Source organism: Symphodus melops, assembly GCF_947650265.1.
Source record: "Symphodus melops genome assembly, chromosome: 5".
In the NCBI taxonomy this organism is placed as follows: domain Eukaryota; kingdom Metazoa; phylum Chordata; class Actinopteri; order Labriformes; family Labridae; genus Symphodus; species Symphodus melops.
The window spans coordinates 27556085-27579276 of record NC_136695.1 but is presented as its reverse complement, the minus strand read 5'-3'; the positions used below and the strand labels follow the sequence as shown (position 1 = coordinate 27579276).

General features: G+C 43.9%; 1 protein-coding gene across 2 annotated transcripts; it reads left to right on the top strand.

Annotated features, from left to right (window-relative positions):
- Positions 1 to 689: 689 nt before the first annotated feature.
- On the top strand, positions 690 to 22876 carry paqr6 (progestin and adipoQ receptor family member VI). Of its 2 annotated transcripts, none has more exons than XM_079344120.1 (8): positions 690 to 904; positions 12547 to 12818; positions 15082 to 15209; positions 15626 to 15831; positions 17044 to 17170; positions 18456 to 18552; positions 19017 to 19161; positions 20392 to 22876. In XM_079344120.1, the coding sequence occupies exons 1-8, from the start codon at positions 844 to 846 to the stop codon at positions 20673 to 20675; spliced, it is 1320 nt and encodes a 439-aa protein (XP_079200246.1). In that variant the 5' UTR covers positions 690 to 843; the 3' UTR covers positions 20676 to 22876. The 2 variants fall into 2 exon arrangements, with proteins under 2 accessions (XP_079200246.1, XP_079200247.1); XM_079344121.1 differs by lacking the exon at positions 690 to 904 and adding an exon at positions 4272 to 4434.
- Positions 22877 to 23192: the final 316 nt, after the last annotated feature.

The following is a 23192-nucleotide window of genomic DNA, read 5'->3' as shown; positions in this document are numbered from 1 at the left end:
CCGAGTCTTAAAACCCACTACAACATTTGAACATATCACTCTGCTCCTCAAAACACAAAATCACTTTTAAGATCCTTTTATTAATCCATAGTTCAGGACTACAACCCGACCCGGTCTCTCTGGTCATCAGGTGGAGGACTGACTGAAGTCTGGAGCGTGGGTCTTTGGTTCTATGTGGTCCCTCTCTAGAACAGACTTCCTGCTGATCTGAGGTCCATCACATAGTTACTTAGATGCTGTTTGTAACTTCAACGTAATCACATTGAGCTTAATGAAATGTGCTTTATAAATGAAGTTGCTTTTAACACTTTTTTCTCTGTTTGATATAAATATGTTCGTGTTCTGAGTAACGTTGAGAAAATCAAACAACCCAACTTGCCCTGAATCCAATTTCTTACCCGGACTAACCTGACCTCTCATCTCTGCGTGTGATGCCATCTGATCACATGCCTCGTCTCCCTAACTAGGTCTCCTGTGCCATTCTCTCTCTATTTTTTCCCCCCTCCTTCCCTTGTGTCCCTCTCTGTCCCGGGCCCCCTGCCCACCACTGACCGAGCACACAGAATAACCAATCCCCTGGCAGGCTGCTCAGTGCCACCCCAACAGAAGACGCCTGGCATCGGTGCTGCTGGCCCAGTTTCTGCTGGGTAAGGGGGTTGTGAAAAACCTCGCTGACCCGAGGCAGCCCTGTCTCTCTCTGTGAGCGTATGAGGCTGTGGAGCTTCGGGGACTTCAGAGAGGACGGATTGGGCTGCAGGGACAGGATGAAACGTTCAAACTTACAAAAAACCCATTAGCCAGATTAATAGCTCTTTTAGAAGCGTCTGTGGCGTGTTCTGGGAGATGTCCATGCAGAGGTCCGTGCTCGCTGTGGGGAAATGTCTCGCCTGTTTGGAGTTCATGCGTGAGTAACGTCTCAGTAATGGTCTTTAGGGGGGAGTTTGGACTTCATGTTCACATTATTCCTCATTGTTCTTTTCTTAAATCTTTTAAACATGTTTTTTTTTTCATTGGGTTCAGAATGAATGCCACCCATGTTTGTGCTCATGTTAATGATGCTGCGGCTCTTCTTGTTCTGAAAGTGAAAAAAAAAGAGTCTTTTTTTTTTGCCACATTCAATGGAAAACAGTCTCAGCCCTGAGGGTGGGATTTCAACATTGGGGGTGCAGCAGTGTTTGTACTTGGTTGCTGCAGGAATGTGCAGAGGAAAAGAGGAGGAGGGGGGCTGCTCGGTACAATAGGGGACGAGGCCTTCAAGGGAAAAATGAGGGAACGTTAAGTTTTCAGTTCCTGGAAAGGTTGATTTCTTCTTCTTCTATTTGCTCTCCTCTGTGCGCTGGACTCCATCACGAGCCGACAATGATCTCCTGGGACACGCAAAGCTGAAAGGTCAGAGCAGATTTCTGAGTCCTGTTTGAACCTGTGATGGTTTGACAGCAGCTTTTTCATCAGTTACAACAACTGTGACTCAATGTTCATTTGTCTTTCTAGGAACTGTGTCGTGTTTCACTTAACTCACTCCCCTTCCTCTTGTAAAGAGACCCTTGAGGTTTTTTACGTGGAGTTCACAGGAACTCAACGTGCCTTCGCCAAAAGTTACTCTCAGGAGGGTTAAAGGCATGCTTCTAATAACAAACACCGGCAGATAATACTGAAGCATTTCATAACTCTAGTGTGTTACACGTTATGTGTTTGAGTGGAGCGTCCTGAGCCAAGCTTTGTTTACTCATGTCCATTCAGACGTGCAGAATAATAGGCTACCAATAATAATAACAATATAATAGATTCAGTACTCGAGAGGTAGTCTGTTTTTTCACAACTTTTTTTTTTTGGCTTCTTTACACTTCCCCTTTCTTTTTGAATGAAGCCTTATGTAAGCAGTTTAATCCGCTTTGCCAGTCTGCAAACTTGAGTGACTTACTTCATTCAGTGCCTGATCACAACAGTAGCTACTCGTAGCCTACTTCAACGCTAAATAAAGAACACTGCTCAGTGTTGTGATACTGATATGAAATGAGCTTAATACACTACAACTGAGGAATACCTTAATGATAGTTTTTTTCCTCCCACACGTTCCCCCTGAATCCTGTGGTGCAATTTCTGTGATTGCTTAATTAAACGTGCAGTGTTCATTCACTGTTCCTGATATCAGTCAGACCTGATCCAGTTCAGCTTTGTCTAGAAACCAAGGACAACGTGGAGAGTCACAACTGTTCTTCCTGATATCTGCCGGAGAACTTGTTGTTCAGTCCAGGTGGCTCAATGTGACCCAACCCTGATAACGATCACATCTTTTTGAATATATGCAGAGCCTTTGGAAGAATCCATCCGTTATGTTTGAACATGACACTGGACCACAAGTGTGACGTTGAATCGTGTCTCCTGCAGTATTCATCTGATGTCTAAACGTTCATTAACGTGAGCCATCTGAGTCTGAGGAGTCTTAACTGTGTGCAGTCAAGTCTCGATCATTTCCACAAATTCAATCTCCTGAAATTTCCCCCGCTAAGTTGGCACCAAATGAAACTGAGATCAGCTGATAACTAGCATGAGCTTCATTTGACTGATTCAAAACCTGGATCAGAGGACTGCTGTAATACACAGGCCTGCATTCAAAAGCTGAAATGGATGCATGCATGTGGTTTTTGGGTGAGAGATTCAGACTTTTATAATCAACATATGTAAGGGATTTTTATTCCTTCATTTAGAGATAGGACAGTGGATAGAGTCATAAATCAGAGAGAGAGAGAGAGAGAGAGAGAGAGAGAGAAAGAAGGGAATGACACTAACCACTACTAGCGCCCCCTAGTGATGTGTTTATTGCAAACGCTTCTGTTGCGCTTTATTGTGCAGCTCCATGTTAATGTCCATATCCTGATCTGAACATTAAAAACTAACATGAGGATATCAAAGGAGGGATGAGGATCATGTGAAGAGGATGCACACAGACAAAACATCGACCAGTACGAAGGTCTCACAATCATATGGTTGTTTTGTGATTTCCCTTGAAATGTTCCCACTGAAACCATAAAGGTTTTATTTTCTCACAAGATACACTCTGCTATTTTAAGAACACTGAGAAGAAGACGCTGGCAGACTGATTTGGTTTGGGAGTCATTAGGGGGGCGTGTCATTGGTTCGGGACACTAATTAACTTCTTGACCCAGAAGATGCTGGTGATATCATTTGATATGTTGAGAAAATAATGGCGTGCATTTTTAAAAAATAAGTGCAGCGTGTACAGTAAGTATGACGGCGTTGGAAGAAGGGATGGGGTCACTGAACTTCAACCAAATAGTTTGAATAGTTTTGTGAATTGTGCTCTTGTCAGGGCTTGTTTCGAATGAGTCAAAGATAAATATAGTTTCTCATAACTGAAGAAAAACACAACCTTTGAGTTACGATGAGGTGGGAAGCTGTGCTGTGACAGAATGGATGTTAGTGCTGCATGTGCAGAAAAGGAAGTAGTCTTCCCTTGGTGGTTAAGAAAAAGGAATATCCTCTTCAGTTCACATGACGGCTAACGTCCACAGTCTTGTGACTGTAGAAGAGAGTCAAAGGAAACTAAACTTCCAGTAACCTTCAGGAGTTATCCAAGAGGCTGAATCACTTTTGGCTGAGTAACTTCCTGTATTGAACCATCATGTCTGATTGACATCACTGTCAGATAACCATGAAGAAAAAGGGTCATTGCAGTAGGCTGTGTCTTCATGTCAGCATTGTGGCACAACGTCAGCATTACTCCACTCCTGTTGAAGGCTAAAACAAGGCTTTATTGAATGGAAGGAATTCTTTGACAGATATTGAAAGCAAACTCAGGGAAGAAAAAACAGGCAGAGGACAGTGTCTCCAGCACACACACACACACACACACACAAGCTCAAGCATGATTTTTGTAAGCCTCCATATGTTATTCTTCAATCTTCGGGATTTTTAATTGTCTTTTAACATTATTCCAAGTATTATTGTAATTAGTGCTACATAAGTATGTCTCACACTTAGGTATGATGTCCATCTCTGCCATGTAGGAAACAGGCAAGAGATAATAAGAGATAATTAATATCTGAGATCTTTTTAGTAAATGAAGCCATCTTGAGTGTTGGAAAAGGACAAGCTTCACATGTTTGTATATCTTTCAACACCTACTCGAGTGAGCAGTAGCGCGCGCGCCGTTCCACACACATGGCTCGTGTTGTTGTTGCTCCAGATGTCCACGTGAGCACCGAGCGGCGCTTCTGACTGGCTCGCGCAGGGACAAGAGAAAAAGATAGTGTGTAGACTCCCCACACGATTACAAAAGCAAAGGAGAGGAGGGAAGGGGAAGACGGAGAGAGAGCCAGCCGTGGATTTGTCACGCATTAAGCGTCTGTTTGTCTTTCTTAACGGAGTGTCACGGAGAGGAACACTTGAACCTCCGCATGCCCGAGGGTCGCGGTAAGTCGGAAAAACTTCACATGTTGGAGTGACATGAAAACACGATGGGGAGGTTTTCCTCCCGTGTTCATCGCGCCCTTTGATGTGTGGAGGATGTGTGTGTGTGTTTGTCTCGGGTTGTGACATAAAGCGTGTTTTGTTCTGAAGGGTTTGTGCTAATCATGAATTCCTGGAAAGTCGATTTTTTTCTCTTTTTTTAACGTGAAGAGGTGAAAAGAAGTGGACATGAAAACAGACAGAAGGATTGAGACAGTCCGAGTCATTGTGAGAATTGGCTGCATGTGACCTGAGTGTTTTCCTCTGGAGATGTTTCTGTTTGGGAAAAAACAGCCTACCCTTCTTACTGACGTGTTTGGATTTCTTCCACACTGTGACAAAGACAGGGTGATGTCACCTCTTACTAACATCACCATTAAATGAACATTTGAGCTCAATTACGATTTAATGAACGATTATTTGTTTTTAGTTTTTTGCCCTCATAGTTTACTGACATTTCTACTGTGAATGTGCTCAGCTATTAAAGCTGGGATGTTGTTTGTTATGACAGAGTCCCATATATATACATATATATATATATATATATATATATATATATATATATATATATAATTACATTTTGCTTCCTTCTCTCTGTTTTTATTTTTACATTTTTGAAGTAAACTAAACTTATCTGATGATGAACTCTTTCGTGGTTATTGACTGAATATTTCAAACTTAAATCAAAACATTGCTTAAAATGAAAATGACACATTTCAGTCTTAAAGTAGAAGATAATTCTTGAATTTCCCTCGGGATCAATAAAGTATCTATCTATCTATCTAATCTTATCTAATCTAATCTAATCTATTTCTCTTTTTGCTAACAGTTTTTCCGCAGCGTTTACATTTGACTTCTTTTTGTTTTGGCGGCGTCTTCCCAAAAGACAAAATGTGTCCAAGCAGGACATCGGTTCCGTGTCGCTGATTGGACGAGTCGTCACGTGACTCTTCCCTGAAAATAATTGACATGATTATTTCCCAGCTCTCCTTGAAGGTTTTCTTTCTCCTCCTTTAACTTCGTTCATGGCTCGAGTTACGTCAGAATACCAGAGATAGTCACATCGACTGATGTTGTCAGCTGGTCGATTAATCAGTCTTCTCTAATAAAAAAATGACTGAAGTAAGTCTTGAGTAAAAGGTGAAGAATATCAGAAACCATGCAATCCTTTTATATAGAAACAGAACCACGTCTGATTATCCCTATTTTTTCTAATCATTATTATATCACGGGAAGAAACGATGTCACAATGCCTGGATCTTCCAATATTGTGCCGCCCCATTTTTAATTTGACACATTTATCATTCTGTGTTTGTCACGCTCCAAATTAGCATCCATGATGAATTGTGAACCTGATCAGTATGAGTCCATTCATCGATAAGCAGGCGAGTAGAGATCTATCCAAAGAGCGTGTTGTCTTAAAACCCGAGCTCGTTGGTGTGCCCATCTTATTCGTTGCTTTTGAACTGTGTTAATAATGAAAATGTTTCTGTCAGAGCTCGACCATTATACTGAACAGACCCGCCATCAGTCAGGTCAGCTCACCAGCTAAAGTATCAATAACTTATCAGTCAATACCAAGAAGAAAACGTGCTGAGAAAGACATGAGCTAATCAGTCCAATTACATTTTTTGTACCCGGCTGTAAACATAAAAACAGCTTCTTCTTTTTTTTTGAAGGGTCGTTTATGTGACTTTCTGGACTTCAGCTGTCAGCCTCTAGTGGCTACTCGTGGAACTGCAGGTTTTTGCACTTCTTCTTGCGTTGGCTTCGTTTTTTTTAAACGCTGGAGGTTGCTTCTTGTGTCGTGGTCGTGGACTGAGAATCACTGACCTTTCTAGAAGCTGATCGTTTAATCACGACATTCCTCTGCAGCTTCATTCACACGATTATTATTGATTTTCTTTTATGATTTATTTTTTGGGCTTTTGTTTTTGTTGCGTTCCTTTATTGGAGCGATAGGACAGTTTCCAGAGGATACGGATCGGATTTGTGTCCAAGCCGCCCGCTAACCTCTGTACATGGAGCGGGCGCACTAACCACTCCACCAGCATGCGCCCCAGTGACAGAATTAAAAGAAATAAACCCCTAATGTTGAGCGTCGAGGTCAGACACAACAGGATTGTGTTGCGTTTGAACAGGGATAGTGTTTGTTGACATTCAGGTGCTTGTGCTGTGCTACAGGAATGAAGCAGGGGGTTGAGGATAAACACGCCGTGGGCGTCACTCAGCAGGTTAAGTCACGTCTCATATTAAACTAAAACTTTGTGAGTAACAAGTCGAACCTGGTTGGACACGCTGAGCGTTTGTTTGAGTTGAGACCTGGGCTGCATCTCAAAGAAAGAGTTTAATATCGAGGTGGACGACGTGACAGTTCAGCTTCCTCTCATCCATTGTGATCTGTAAGAACACATCATTACATAACAGCGGTCGTTTGATCATGACTCCTATGAGAAGAGGAGGACCACCTCTTTGAAAAACATTCCAGCATGACTTACTGTAAGTCTGAACAGGGAGGAGAAAAAAAAGGGAAGTTATGTAAAACCAGTCTTGTGAGAAGGTTTATGTTCCTGCGTGCAGGGCGACCCTCAAAAAGAGAGAAACGCTGAAGTCACCTCCAAAGATTTGAAGGTTTGTTTTTCTTAACCGTTAGATTGCGTGATGGTGAAGTGGCTCTGCTCTCACCGTGTGCAGTCGTGCCACCGAAACATCAAACATGCCAGACAATCATCCGACCAGTCGACAGCTGCAGATCGACCGTCATTGGCCGCCGTGCTCTCGCCTGTAAATTGCACGAGCGGGGCTCAAATTCGTCCCCGTGGCAAAATCAATCGTGCAACTGAAAAATCAGGGCCGACGTGGTAGAGTGCACGGCCGGCATTAAAGATCGAAGATTTCATTTTGATCTCCCTGATGATTCACAGATAGACAGTTACTACACTCCCGTTACTGTTTGGAGCTCAGCCCAAAGCGTCTCACACTATGACTCATCCGTTTGTTTGTCCTCCTTTAATAACCGACTGTCTTAATTGCCCTTCTTCTTGTCCTGTCTGCTAACAGGGAGGGTTATCCTGCTCGGTGTGGCGTGTGAAGGCGTGTTCCTTCTAACCGTCTAAATGAGTCACTGAACATGAGCGCCGACGCTTTGGGCTCAAGCTTTGATCCGAGTTGGATCCCAGAGTCTCCTGATGTGTTTCTCAGTTTCTGATTTGGACGTTAGCGTGGCGCACGTTACGGTTTGCTCCATCCTGGGTCATTAAGAACTTCCTGTTTCAAGCGTTGCAGCCTGTTACCCGTTTAAGAAAAATGAAAGACAACACATCCATGAATAACATCTTCTGATTTGAGAATATAAAATCAAAAAATGACAATAAAACAACGTGTCTTGAGAAGTGAACGTGTGTGATTTTTGGTCACAGAGTCGTGTGTGAGCTTGCAAGCTCCGCACGGGTACGCCAGGAAAGCTGGACGGACCGGCTCATGTGCCCAAAGGGATGTGAAGCTGCAGTCCTCCTCGTGTGTGTGTGTGTGTGTGTGTGTGTGTGTGTGTGTGTGTGTGCGCGTGTGCGTGTGTGTGCGCGTGTATAGCTTCAAACACGTGTCAGCTTCTTCTGTAGTGTCTCTGACCCTCTCTGAAAATGAAAGGAGATCTTTTTCAGTCATCTCTTCATTTTTCCTTTATCTCATTTTGTAAAATAAATCACCAGAGAATCGTACCGTCAACCCATCGTGGAGTGAATCGTTACGTCCTTAGTTTCCTGGTCTCGGGCTGATCCCACCACATGATACCTTAACGTGACTTTCCCGTTTTTGTGGTGATGATTCCTTAATCAAAAGCTCATTTTAAGCACATAGCGCTATCAGCTGTCCAAAAGCAACGGTCATTAGAGAGAGCACTCTGCACCGCACATATATACTACTGAACTCAACATATAAACACAGCCTGCCAAAAAAATGAGTCCTTCAGGCTGAAAGAAGTTGTTATTGAAGCGCAGAAGAAAATGTGTTTCTAGAAGAGTAGTGCATAGATCAGCAGTCAGCCCAAAGGTGAAATGTTTTTGGGCTGTCATGAACAAGTTCAGCAGGATTGTATCTGGCTGTGGAGCATGATTTGCATGCAGAACATACATGCAGCAAAGTGTCCGTGTGTGTGGGCTCCATGCGCTCTGCATAGCCTCTCCATTGTCAGCCTGAGGGCCAATAAAGACGTCCATTGAGACAGGTCACGTGGAGACATCACGAGCTGAGTGGGGAAGAATTTCACATGTCACAAAGAGAACAAAAAAAGGAAGGAAGTTGTGTGTGGGTACTCCGGAGTTGCTTCATGGCTCTGCAGGTAGAGACTCAGACAGTCAGAGGACGTATCCTGCATGTCATTGGACTACTTGTCCGTCCTCGTCTGTGAAGATCCACAATGCAAACGAACACAACACAGAAAAGTGTCCTGTTCTGTGAAAGGCTGGAGACAAGCTTATAGTCTGTCATCAGGTGTGATGTTTGAGGCTATACTTACCTGTTAAGTTCAGTCACACGTGTGTCACACGGACAAGGCAGCACACAGCCCGGCCGGCATGCAGGGCTCAGACATCAGGGAAGCCGGTTTGGGTTAAGGGCATGCAAAAGGCTCGCCACTGATTTGAGAATATAAAATAAAAAAATGACAATAAAACAACGTGTCTTGAGAAGTGAACGTGGGTCCCCCCCCCCCCCCGTTCCAGTCCATCTGACAGGAGTACAGCTCCACTTCCTCGGCCCCGGCTGGAGAGAGAGTTTGAACTTGAGAGGTCAGGAGATGAAGAGTTGAGTCTGGACTCCGACAGACGAGACGCTGAACGCAAACATGAAGATAAACGTTTCAAAAATGGAATAAGTTGGGGATTCGTCTGTTGCTTTACGACGACATGAGTGTTCGGAGCAGCTTTTTTTATTATTTTTTTTAAGTCATGTTCTGCTTAGTAGCATGTGTTGTAAATTCTGGGAATAGTTAGTGCAGCTCTCAGGGGACAGGAAGTGGAGCTGAGCTCAGAAGAAGGGTGTGGATGAGAGGGAGCATGATCGCATGATGCTTCCTGTCAACACTGACTGTAACGTCCTCCGTCTAATAAAACATGTTTGACACTCCCAGTACCATGTACATGGTGTCTTCATGAAGTCGTCTGAGCAGAGTGTTTTTGGTGACCTTCTTCATGTTAGGCTGGTTTGGTTTTATTTACCGAGTCTTTATAAAAAGTTGGATGAAATAAAAGCCTTAATAAAAAGACAACATTTGGAGCCGGTGGGTTGTGTGCAGCCCGTCCACAGAGTCGAGGAGGAGCGGCCAATCAGAGTCGTCTTTCCCCCTGCATCAGGTGAGAGTGTGTTTTTGGTTAGCAGAAGGAAAAGGACGTCCCAGAATGGACCGCACATCTCTGGCTCTAAAACAGCTTTCATGAGGCGGAGACACGTCGTCCATCTTTCTATACAGTTAAAGGTGAGGTGACCTGGACACACTGATACAGTCATGTTTGTGTTCTCTTCATCTGTTTGTGTTTCTAGGTGGAGTCAGGGTTGTATTCAAATGTGGAGCTTGTGTGAGTTAGTGTGATGATTTCTACACTTGTTGTCTCTGCTTCATGTCGACCTTTCTTCAGTGTTCCTCTTTGTCCTCTCACAAGCCTCCGGGACTTTTCATTGACTCTTCTGAAAGTCAACACATGAAGACGTTATCGTTGAAATGATCTTTTCCCAGCACGTAAAGAGAAACGTCCTGATCTCAAGCTCAGCATTGGAAGCGTGAGCGTGTTCTGCTCTCTCTGCAGTGAACCCTGCAGCCTCCCTCACTTATTGTCATCCATGCGAGCTGTGCTCCTGCGTCTTCCCCTCCGTGATGAATGCACGATTTGTACCAGTGTGCATGCATGTCAGAGCTCCCCATGGCGACTCACCACGTATGTGTGTGTGTGTGTGTGTGTGTGTGTGTGTGTGTGTCAAAGTGTGCGGAGCCTCATTTCCATCCAGAGCAGCGTGTAACAGTCGTCTTCAGCCTCCACAAAGCTGACTTTGTCACAGTGACCAGGCCCCGGGGCCTGCAGCTGGGCCGCACTAACATACCGTCCCCGCTTGTTGCTCAAACCCTGCGAGAGGAGCTCCTCGCCTCGAGCACTGAGCTGTGCTGACTCGGTGAAATCTTCTTCCCTGTCAGGTCGGGGAGAAGGATTCAAACTCAGCCAGGTCAGAAACAGCTCGGTGACCTTTAACCTAAAAGGAGGAGAGACTGGAGAAAAGTGTGTTTGCATTATGTGTGACTCACGATACGGTAGCTGACATGTGGCCCCTGATGAGGATAATATGATGCAGAGAGATTAGATGTATTAAGACCTCACATGATGGGACGTCAGTGTTTGATTAGCTGAAGAAGACAACATGTACAGGATTCATGTATTCATCCCTCTGAGCACGCTCCGTCTCTTCACTGTCAGTTTTCTTTTTGAACTTTAGAAGCAGCTCTGTATCTGTCGTCCAAGCCCGACATGTTTTTTTTTTTTTTTTTTTTACAGAAGCACAGAGAAAAAAAGCAAAAAACAACAAACCAGGCTGTAGTTTAAGTCTCCCCTCTTTTTTCAACACACATCTACTCTCACACCTCAAAGTGTTTAATGCTCCCCAAGTTCAAGAGCTCCACTCTCCTCCAGTCTTTAATGGCGTTCCCAGAATTTTACTTCTTCTTACTCCTCATTGTGTTGACAGAAAAAAAAAAAAGATTTTTTACAAAGAAGTAGGAAGCAAAATGTGTTTTTGTTCACGCTTCTGGAGTCCAGTGCGTGTGTGAATGAGGTGTGTGTGTGAACGGGAGGGATGCAGAGCTGGGCACTGAGACTCTGACCTCCATCTGTTTTTGAAGAGAGATGTGCTGATACCTCCTTTACTTTTATAAAAACACACAAACCAGCTGCATGATGTCTTCTCCTATGAACACTGGCAGCTGTCTTAACTGTGCACCCTTTTTGAGCTTGGCATGAAAAGGTCATTATTGAGTGTGGTAATGGTGCAGCAGCTCTGTTTAATGTGTGATCACAGAGAAGGAACGATGGGTGAGATATCGTCAGTCACAAACATGCTCTGATTACACGCATGCTTTCGGTCACTTTCGCCTCTGCACTGTGACAATAGCACGCATTCTTCAAGCCGACGTGTGCGTCTGTCTCCAGCAGCCACAATCAGAGCTTGTTCTCAGAGTCGGCTCCAGCTAACAAAGACATCGCCCTCATGGACTCTGTCATACAAACTGCAGCCCTGATCAACCATTTTAATCTGAAGCTCGCTGACTGTCCAGACAGAGAGAGGAACTTTCACTTCCATCAGAGCCGTCCAGCATAGAAGAGCGGACTCTGACACAAGAGCAGTCAAAGCAGAGCTGCGAAAAAATGAAGAATAAATCACAGTATGCTCTTGGTTGATGCTACTTCCTAACATTAATGATTTGTTACTTTAGTTTTTATTTTATTTTTTAAAAATTTTGGCCTTGATTTTATTTATTTATTTATTTGCACCAAAAAAGACAGTTACACAAAAAAAGAAAACAAACGAGAATGTAAGTGCAGCAGAAACCCAATATGGGCTTAAAAAAGGATTCCCCAAGGAATATAGAAAATAAATCAACAATAACCATAAAAGAAAGCAACAAAAAAAAATAAAAATAATACTAATAATAACAATAATAAAAGAAAGCAATACAAGTGCCATTTTTACAGCACACACTTAAGTCAGAAATAAAAACATGAGTGTCTAAATGTAAAATAATTATATTTGAATAATAATTTTATTTGTCATTCTGTTCTGACAAATAAACATGAATTTGTCGTGCAGCCCGTGTACAGAGAGAGGCCTCGGGTTCGATGCCGACCTCGACCCCTTTCTGTCTCTCTTCAGCTGACCCGTCCCATAAAAGTGAAAAGGCCAAAAAATACATTAAAAAAAAGAATTTGAAAGCATCAGCGTTTACATGTTTAAGGTGCAGCACATGCTGAGAGGGGATTATCTGCTGTTCTGTGTGGAAGTTTTCCCTTCTCATCGTGTCTTTGTTTTGTGTCCCTGCAGTGTTTCCAGTGTGGCGGGGGATCGGGGCCAGTGGTGGCCTTGCAGGCGGGTGGAGCGAGGGCTGGGGACGCAGCCTGCGATGGGAGCCGGACATTCTGGGACAGAGGGTCCGGATCCCGGTGTTTGACTATCCTGTCTGGGTTGTCCTCTGTCGCGGGGGACAAGCCAGGCTCAGGGAGGTCTGTGAGAGAGGGAGGGGGGCCATCAGACTGCCCGCAGACATGCTGAGCATCAAGCTTCCCGAGCTCTTTGACATCAACCAGATCCCCAAGGTAAAGTCCCCTGTCTGTCCTTCAGTGTGTCTCAGTCTCAGCGACCTCACCCGCTGGCGTCTGACGCCAAACAATGGCGCTCATCATCATGTGAAATGCAGATTCTAAGTAACTTTGGATCAATCTAGAAATAGGCAAAGAGGTGAAGGTGGGGAAAACGGTTACATCACAGTCAACTCTCGTCACGCCTAATTATGCAAATCGTTAAACGAAGCTACAAACATGTTTGTACCTGCAAAACAAACAAAACAGGAAAACATGTTTCTGACACGATACATTCAAGAGTTCTTCCCTCCACCTCGGCTTCCTCCTCTCATCTGAGACTCTACGTTCAGGTCGAAGCAAGAGAGAGAGACAGACAGAGAGAGAGAGAGAGAGAGACAGAGAGAGAGAGAGACAGAGAGAGACAGAGAGAGAGACAGAGAGACAGAGAGAGAGAGAGAGACAGAGAGAGAGAGAGAGAGAGACAGAGAGAGACAGAGAGAGAGAGAGAGACAGATAGATAGATAGATAGATAGATAGATAGATAGATAGATAGATAGATAGATAGATAGATAGATAGATAGATACTTTATTGATCCCGAGGGAAATTCAAGGCATCCAGTAGCAGTATACAGACAGGCAGGACACAAGACATTAGTTACAATACACACCCGCTGTCCCCCCTCCCCTCAGTATACAATAATCCCCCAAACAAGATTTAGCAGCCTCTATGTGACTAAGAGTAAACATACTTATGTGTTAAACCTGTGCAGTTAGCATTAGCATTAGACTTAAAACTTATATAGCATAATGTACATAACCTGTGAGGAGAGAAAAACATGTGTTGGTTAAAAGAGACCTGAAAACAGTTAAAGAGCCTTAGAAACAAAGTGCTGACCTTCTAGAAAGAGAGAGAGAGAGAGAGAGGGAGGATAGAGAGAGAGAGAGAGAGAGAGAGGATAGAGAGAGAGACAGAGAGAGAGAGGGAGGATAGAGTAGCTGACGGGGTCGTCCTTCGACAGGAGGCAGACTCCTGCAGTTCAGACATCTGTGCTGGCAGACGACTGACTCCATCTGTTATGATGATAAACACTGCTTGTTGTAATAGTGTGACATGGCGGTCTCCAGTCAACAGTGGCGACGTCAAGCACGGATATATGTGCGACCTTGATTTTGCGTCACTGATGTTTTCATAGATGAGTGTGAATTTGGAAGAAAGTGTTTCAAACGCATCCGGTCACACGAGCTGATTTCTCTCTCAACGCACGCACGCACGCACACACACACACACACACACGCACGCACGCACGCACACACACACACACACACACACACACACACACACACACACACACACACACACACACACACACACACACACACACACACACACGCTTCATCTGAGATTGTGGACAACTACAAATATCACAGGTGCTCGTCTTCTTGTCTTCTTACTGCTGCAGCCTTTAATAATGTCTTCTGCAAACACTGCGAGACACATTGTCCTCTTGTGGGACCATAATGAGAATCTGAAGCAGGATGATGTTTTTCTTAAAGGAGTTATTCCTGTTAAAACTAGAAAGAAGCCGAATCATACTGATAATGCCTGGTTGAATATGCTTCACTTCAGATCGTTTCATTTGGACAAATATTGACTCTGTCATCATCTGTGTTTATCTTCACATTGAAGAACAACCCGACTGGATTATCACGGATTAAAGGAAACCGGTTTGACCGCCTCCTTCAAGTAAATGTCAGCGATGTGTGTGAATGGTGTTAAGAGCAGCCGTCGACACAGAGAAGCACGTTGATCTCCGTCTGAGTGTGAGGGTCGTCAACAGAGACTTTTCATGAAGTTGTTGACACTTTTATTTTATTTTTTTTAAATCTTCCTAAATGTTGGATTTGAAGTGTTTTTCGAACCATAAATGGCGGATGTTTTTGAAGCAGCCTGTGAGCAGAGGCTCAGAGTTAAACAGGCAAAAACAAACATGAGAAATGTTTGGGAAGGAGGCAGCCGCTGAGCCTCGGTGCAGATGCTCCAGTCCCAAGTACGAGTCTGATCCTGCTCCGTCTCCTCCTCCACTTCTTCCTGCTGTCACTTCTTGCTGTCACATTCAAAGAATATATCTAAAAAAAGAGACTTCACAGGAACAGTCTTTAGCACAGATCATTTGTCCCACTCTCCAGCTGTGCTAACATCTGCACACAGATGTGTTGTCCTCTGGCTGACGTAGGTGGGTTTAGTTCCTCGCCGTGACTCTCTTGTTTGGCCCCTCAGGTGTTCAGAGAGGACAGCATCATCTCTGGGTACCGTCACCCGCGGAGCTCAGCGCTGGACTGCGTCCTCAGCAGCTTCCAGATGAACAACGAGACCGTCAACATCTGGACCCACTTCCTGCCAACATGGTGAGTGTTTTTTTTTTCCCCATCCATTTCCATCAAGTCCCTAATGCACAAACAACACAAACCACTGTCAAAATAAAGGTCTAATAAGAAGAAATGTATATTAAGTAAATCACATATTTACATAGTTTTTTTTAAACAAACTCAGAGTATTCCCTCCAGCCGGAGCAACATGACAGAGTGTGTAGAGATCAGCGTCCTCACATGTTAGCCTTTGAACTCGTAGCGTTGCTGCAGAGAGAATAAGCAGGTTGGTTAAACGAATCCTTAAAACGCAAGATGAGTCTGAAGCCTTTTCAGTCCAGGGTGTCAGAAAAGTCAAAGTACGACGCTGCTGAGAAGCACAAGACTTGCAGAAGTGTGATACACGAGGGTGTTGTCATTAAAATGCTGGGATTTGACCGAAAGCTGCTTTGCAGGTACTTTCTGTGGCGTTTCTTCGTCCTGTGCTCCACCCTGAACTTCCTGACCGACAGCTACACCTGGCCCCTGCTGGTGTACATGCTGCTCATCTGCATCTACCCCTTCACCTCCAGCTGTGCTCACACCTTCAGCACCATGTCCCCCGAGTCCCGACACATCTGCTACTTCTTCGACTACGGAGCGCTCAGCCTCTACAGTCTGGGTGAGGCCTCGGTGAAATCCCGAAAAAATACACCGTGAACAATGTGGACGTCAGGAGCTCAGAGAGGTTCGAGGAAACACCGAGTGAAGCTTCCTCCAGCATATTTAAAAATCCTCCCTCGTAGAATACAAAGTTACTTTAAGTCACGACGGACACTTTAATGAGTGCAGTTTTATTTCTCCTGAAAAAGTTCCAGGCGTACGTTTCTGCATCTTCTCCTGCACTTTGTCCTTTCACCTCTGAAAACAGTTGAACAGTAAACAAGTTGTAAAAGTCAAATAGATGCAACGGTGCTTTGAATATCAACTTATCAGGTGCCTGTAAACAGGACATATCATTTCCATATTGCCTCAAACCCTGTGAAGGTATCTCTGCTCTCCCGAAATCATTTGCCTCGTGGTTCTTCAGAAGAGCGCCATGTGACCTTCAGGGAGCATTCATCTTCACGTTAAGGCAAAGAATGAACTAAAAGATGTCTGACACTCAGCGTCTCAATTAAAAGTGTGATGCAAACGTTGACGTTTGTAAATGTTTTGCAATCCAGTTTTAGATCATTGTCTGCCTTCCGTCTTTTTAAAGGTTTTTTGTTTTTTAGGAGGCTTCTGTGCCTGTTTTGAGCGATAGGGTTAGAGTGGATAGAGTGAGAAATCATGGAGAGAGAAAGGAATGACATTCGGAAAGAAGCCACAGGCCGGATATGAACCCGGTCCGTCAGCTTGGAGGAACTAGATCCCCCCCTCCCTCCCCCATGTGTTAACCCAAACAGGGAATAATGTCTGTCTTTTCTTAGACAGAATCAGGCAGCTTCAGTCAGAGTCTGCAGATCATCTCAACACAACAAGCTGCAGTTTAATACATTTTATAGGTCTGTTCCTGCACTCCGTGCTTAACACTGAAAATAAATAAAAAAATTCATCCAGTTTAAAATGAATTCAAACATTATTTCCCTGCTAGGGCGACTCCAAGTGGCCATATGAGGAAATACAACCAGCCCTCTTCTGCCTCCAGAACGACGATGTAAACCCTTTAAATAATCAAATAAGTATTAACAAGGTCGCAAAATATCAAACAAAGCATAGAAATACAATGAATAGATCTACACACACTCATTCACACACAAAGACGTCATGACCTTTGTTGACTTGGATTTTAAGTTGAGAAGAGAAGAGACTCTCCGTGTTTTAAAATGAACCTCTTGGTGTTTGTGTTCAGGTTGTGCCATAAGCTACGGATACTACGTCGTGCCAGACAGCTGGGTGAACAGCTGGCTCCATCAGCATTTTGTCCCCATCGCCGTGGGAAACACGCTTTTCTGCACCAGTCTGTCTTGTTACTCCAGGTGAGATTCTGCAGCGTACGCCGTCTCTGAATGGTTTGAAGGAATCGTACTTTGACGAGTTTATGTGAAGTCTAATTATTCCACAGGCTGTTAGAACGACTGTTCTCTCTGTATTACGCCTCGAGGCCTTCAAATGATTGTAAACAGATGTCAGAGAAATAACTTGACTCTTCACTGCTGATAACCTCCAGGCAGCAGTGATTCCTTTTAAAGATGCCTGAAATAAAGGTTTGTCTCAGACTTCTTGTCAGACCTGAAACCGCATTAACTCCATCATGTGCCTCCTAAACTCTCCCGTGAAACTCTGACATGTTGAATCCTGTCAGGCTCAGCTGCTCTCAAACACACAAGGACTCAGTATATAAAGTAGTCTTTAGAATGATCTGCAAGCATGGGCGCCATAGTGGGGGTCAAAGTGAGACTGATGACCCGGGGCCCCAATGGGAGGAAATAAAGGGACCTGAAATAAATCAATCTTTTTTTAGTTGGGTTTCTTTCTCTGAGTCATACCTGAACTCAGAAAGGTCAGCCTCATCTGCTCACATAGAAACAAGTTTTAGATTACATAGTTTACATATTAAGCAAAACTACAGTTCTGTTTTGGCAGTGGGCCAATCAGAGAATAAATAAATAAACAAGGTGGTGAACAAACACATCTGGAATGATCTACACAAACACATCAATGGACATCATGTTCCTCACACCTTCACACCGCCTGGGACGCTCTGTACGTCCTGCAGAGTTTCTGATTGGCCCATGTCTATCAATAGGACCGATATCAGCCAATAAGAATGTTCAACAGATACCTTAAGGCATCCTCAAAGGTCACATGATCTGTAAAATACACTTCCCTATGTTTCTTGAACACTAGCATCTGTCTACAAACCCCTTAATCATGAGAAAAGTCCATGCTCTCCGTCTTCTGCCTGCTCCACTTTTTAGAAAATGTGTGTTTAAACAGGCCGTCTGGAGATTTTCCCTTCATGACATCACAAAGGGCAGTAGCCCCTCCCACAGGTGGGTGACCCTCCCACAGCTAGGTGTTTGTTCTGCCCTCTGAGTCTGCCTTCTCACCGTAAACAATAGGACATGGAGCCAGAAAGCACCGAGTGCACCCGAGCCCTTCCAGAGAGGGGGCGTGGTCAGACACAGCTCATTTACATATTTAAAGCGACAGACACAGAAACAGCCTGTTCTGAGCAGGGCTGAAATAGAGGGGTTTATAGACATGATCAAATACAGGATCAGAAAAATATAAATCACTGCCTTCTGTGTGTCCTCACAGGTTCCTGGAGCTGCAGTTTCCTCAGAGGAGTAAAGTTCTGAGGACTGGGGCGTTTGTCGTTCCTTTTATATTCGACACTGTTCCTCTCTTCTACAGGGTGAGTTGTTAACATCGCACATATCTCCTGTACACCTGTTAAATCATGCCAGAAGAAAGCTCCGTTTTCTTCTGTGTGTTTGTCGAGCTTGTAAGTGCTCGGCTTTAATTCTTTGAGCAGGACTTTGACTCACCCAACCCAGAAACCAATTTCCCTTCGTAATCTAATACAAATATATCGCTGCCATCAATTAATTCCCCTAATCAGTGTGATGATTAGTTTGTGCAATACAAAAAGCCATTTGTTTTCCCTAACTAGGTCACAAATGTAGCTAACAATGCTGTATCCATCAGTGTGAATACCTCATGAGGATCAAGAGGAGTCCTCTGGTATAATCTTGAATAATTGGCGTCCCTTCACATCTAAAATCTGTGTTCATCCTTCTTCATTGATTTGAGATACGGCTGTTGATTTGTGAAGTGTTCTGACTGTTGATGTGAAATCTGCTCTTTGTTTGGGTGTAGATCCTCCTGTGCTGCGGGGGAAGCTGCAGCCCGAGCGACGCCTTATCCAGTCACTGTTACCACCTGCTCTTCGCCTTCCTCACCTGCTTCCTGTTCACAGCCCACCTTCCGGAGAGGTTGGCCCCGGGACGCTTCGACTACTTTGGTACGTCCTTCATCGAAGTTGATAAAAGTAACTGACGCGTCTCCTTTTGAACAACACTTGGAATGAAGGCAGACTGAACTTTGATACTCAAACTGAGTACGAGTCGAAATCAGAGAAGTTGAAAGAAATATCCAGATGTTTATAAGATCAGTCAGAATTTAAAAGTATGAAACCAGAGCACACTGGTAATACCAAACCATCCCACAATGCACTGCAGCTGTCCAATCCCAGAAAGCTGAAGAAAATCCTTTCACAAGTTACCAAATAACATTAACCTGACCACGTTGTTGTATTAGTGATGAGCGTCTGCATGTTGTTGTTGAGTTATATTAACGGACCGTAGCTTGATGCTAGCTCATCTTGGATTGGAAGTACATTACCGGTCTGTATTTTAGTGTGTTTCCAACACTCAGTGTGTAAGCAGTATGTAGTATCTATGTTTCCACTCTGTTATAGGCAGTATGTGGTTCTAAACAGAGCTGCTGCGTGTACGGGAAATCTCGTAAAAAAATCTCTCAACATCAAACGTGACTTCAGAGTGAGGACAGCGGGGTCCAGTAGAAACAGATTCACCGCGGCCGTTCTGCTTCCTTCTTATTCAGCTTGCTTCTCGTTGCACGTCACACTGGAGCGCACGCTCTGCTGCCCTCTGGGCTCGGCGTCAATACTTTAAAGCAGTAAAATAATGAGGTGTTTCTCTTCACTTTGGGTTGTGACTTTACTGTTTGATGTCCTTTTACTTCTTCTGTCTGTTTTCCCTGCTGAGTGTAGAACAATTGACCCAACAGCTCTGTTTCCAACACGCTGATATGATGCTGCGATAAGCAACACTAACTGTTTCTCTGCTTTGGAGAGGTGTTTACTCTGAAGACGTTTCATACAGCCGTTTTTCTGAAAGCGTGGTTCACACAGTTCTCAGTGTAAGAGCACGAGCTGCTGATACACAGAGTTTTACGTTTGCAGTTCAGAAGTGAAAAATGGAGCCGCACTGAGACTCTACTTTTTATTTTTTATCTTGACCTCTTTGACCCTCTAAGCTCCTGGTTTTTTAAAAGTGTTCTCATGATCGATTCCCCGCCACGTAAATCTGAGTCTATGAAGCATTTCCAAGGTGTCCAGCTGAATACGTGGTTAATTTATTTTTTTGACTGTTCTTCCCCTTAGAGAGTCGTTTAGTCGTTAGTTGTTTGTTTGCATTTGAAATGACCGCTGAGTCTTCTCCCCTCCTAGGCCACAGCCATCAGCTCTTCCACGTCAGCGCCGTGGTGGGCACCCACTTCCAGATGGAGGGCGTGATAGCGGACATGATGTCGCGGAGGGCGTGGCTTGTCGCCCACGGTGCCACGCCCACCTTCCTGGGCACCATCGGCGCGCTGGTCGTCAGCCTCGTGTTAAATCTGGGCATCATTGGCATTTTCAGCGCCCCGCTGCTCTGGAAACCGTGCCGCTCTAACTCCAACCAGCCGCACACGACGACGTCGACGACGACGACGTGTGACCACAAGGAGCAGTGAGAGCGCGGTTTGTCTCCTCCAATATGGCTGCTTCACTTTCCAAAGGAAAGGTTGGGTCTGCTCGTTTAACGCCTCCAGTTTTATAATCCAGAGATGCAGATTTCTTTTAAACATGTTCAGTGCTCACGTTTGTTTCTAACGGCATTACACGCCTGAAGTATTCCTTCATGTGTCTACACACAGGCTGAGGACCCAGATGTGACATGCAGTCGAAAACGTATATATGTTGTAAAAAAAAAACAAAAAGATGTTTAATTTATTGGACAGTTTCCTCGGTGGTGCATTTAAAGAAGCTCTGGGTTGAAGGACGCCTGCTGTCGTGACACAACTCTTCCAGAAAGTGCCTTTTTTTTTTTTAAGCTACACTTTCTCTCCAATGTTTACAGAGGATCGCTACAAACTGGAAGCGTCTGTTCTCACAGTTTGCAGGGATTATGTTTTGAATTAATGATGCTTCTTTGAGGGAATAGACCAGGATCTCCTTCACCTCGTCACGGAGGCTTTTTGAGTGTAATCTAACTGGACTGCCTTGTCACTGTGCTGGTTCCTGTGTGTGTTTGTACAGCTACGCTCATTCAACTCTACCTAATATCATGCAAATTGTGTTGCAGGCTCTTAAATATCCAACCGTATTGATTCCACTCTGCACACACAGCGATTGATTTGCAGGCCAGTGAGCTTCTTTCTTTTTTTTTTTTTTGCCTGCCGTATAATGAACACAACAACCGACCCTCAACGAGAGGGAGGGGGGGGAAAAAAAGAAAAGCAATGTTAGAGCGCTGCGGTGGTGATTAGAAGACAGGTACCATTTTTATAACAGAGCGTTTCCACGGCAACGCTATAGCGGCCTCATGCCCCCTGAAGGTCTAAAGCAATTTCTTCACTTTCTGAGCAAATGGCACGTTTGTTTGTTTTTTTTGTCTTGTCTCGTCCGTCACATCTGAAGTCCTTTCTAGACATTTTAAATAATCTATAGCCAATATTTAACCCCCCCCCCCACACACTTCCCCATAGTTAATACAAACGTATCCCCTTTATTAGCATGTGTGTATTTCCATGCATGTTACAGTTCCAATGACGTTGTTCATGAAGTTTTTGTTGATTTAAGAAAGATGTAAAGAAAAAAAAAAAGTCACATTTAGATGATCCCCTCATGTCCTTTATCTAATGATCCGATTATTACTGAAGTAACAACAGGCCTCTGTATTAACAGGATCTGTCTTATTCATTGGATGTTTAAAATGTGTGTTTTGTTCGAGTCTGGAGGGAGACACGGGGGTCTCACTCTGCAAACATCTCCATCATAGCACTGACATCCTGTAGGTACAACCATTAATATTTGGAAGGCTCAAACTGTATAAGACGAGTTTTAAAGCACTTAATTCTACCTGTAACACCAATAATTAAAAAACACACACTCCACGGTGGACTCACACACACTCTCACACACTCTCACACACTCACTCACTCACAAACGTCTCGAAGCGCGCTGGTTTAGCGTATAAGAGGGAAAATGTACGTGATATGGAGGTGACGAGGATTGTTGGCTGTCGGATGCAGAGAGGAAGTGTAGAATCACAAAGAGCACACACACACACACACACTCACACACACACACACACACTTTGTGTGAGAGAAGAGAATCGTTTCAGATGTTTTCAAGGTTAGCGTGCAGAGTAGAGGAGTTTTTATACGCGGTAGATAAAACACGGTTTGGTTTCCACCTGACTCCGTTTCTGTTTTATTATTGATCGCTTTTTTTTTGTTTTTTCTTCTGCGTTTGACCACGTGGATTCTTGCACCGTCACTCAGTTGTGATGTGGTTATCGTCCATGGAATGGAAATAGTTTGCAGCTGGTTTATTTCTCTGCTGCTGTTCCAGACGTCGCTCGCTGTGTGACGGTTTCAGCAGTGTGAGTTTAGAAGCATCGAGGCCTCCAGCACATACAGACTGCTTGAGAGTCTTTTTCTGAAATGAATTTTCTAAGAACATCTCGACCAGATTATCTTTGAAGAGATGGAAAAAAGAAGAAGAAAAAACCCAGACCGGATCACTGTTACTTTAAAGGTGTGCAAACCTCATCTGTGCTTCTCCTCAGTCAACGATGCAGATGCAGGTTTTTCATTTTCAGGAATTGAACGTGTTGTAAAAAAACGTCTTTTAAAGATAAAAGTGTCGAAGGATGTGAGAAGAGAAGAAAGACGAAGGCAGGATGAAACAACAATTGTTCAAAAAAAAAAAAACAGGGTTTGTAAGAATAACTGGTGCCTTTTTTTTATACGACCTTTGTTTTGATATAATGCTCCTATCATTCCAACAAACTACTCGATCAATTGTATAAATACATGTTTGTTCTTTGCTGTGTATAATTTGTGATTTGCTACGTTGGTGTACTAGAGTTGTGTAATAAATTCAGCCTTTTGTAAATGTAAGAATTGTCACTGGACTCATTTCATATTGTTAAACAGAAGCCCAAAGCGGACATGCTTTCATACATTGAAATTCTTCTTCTGCTT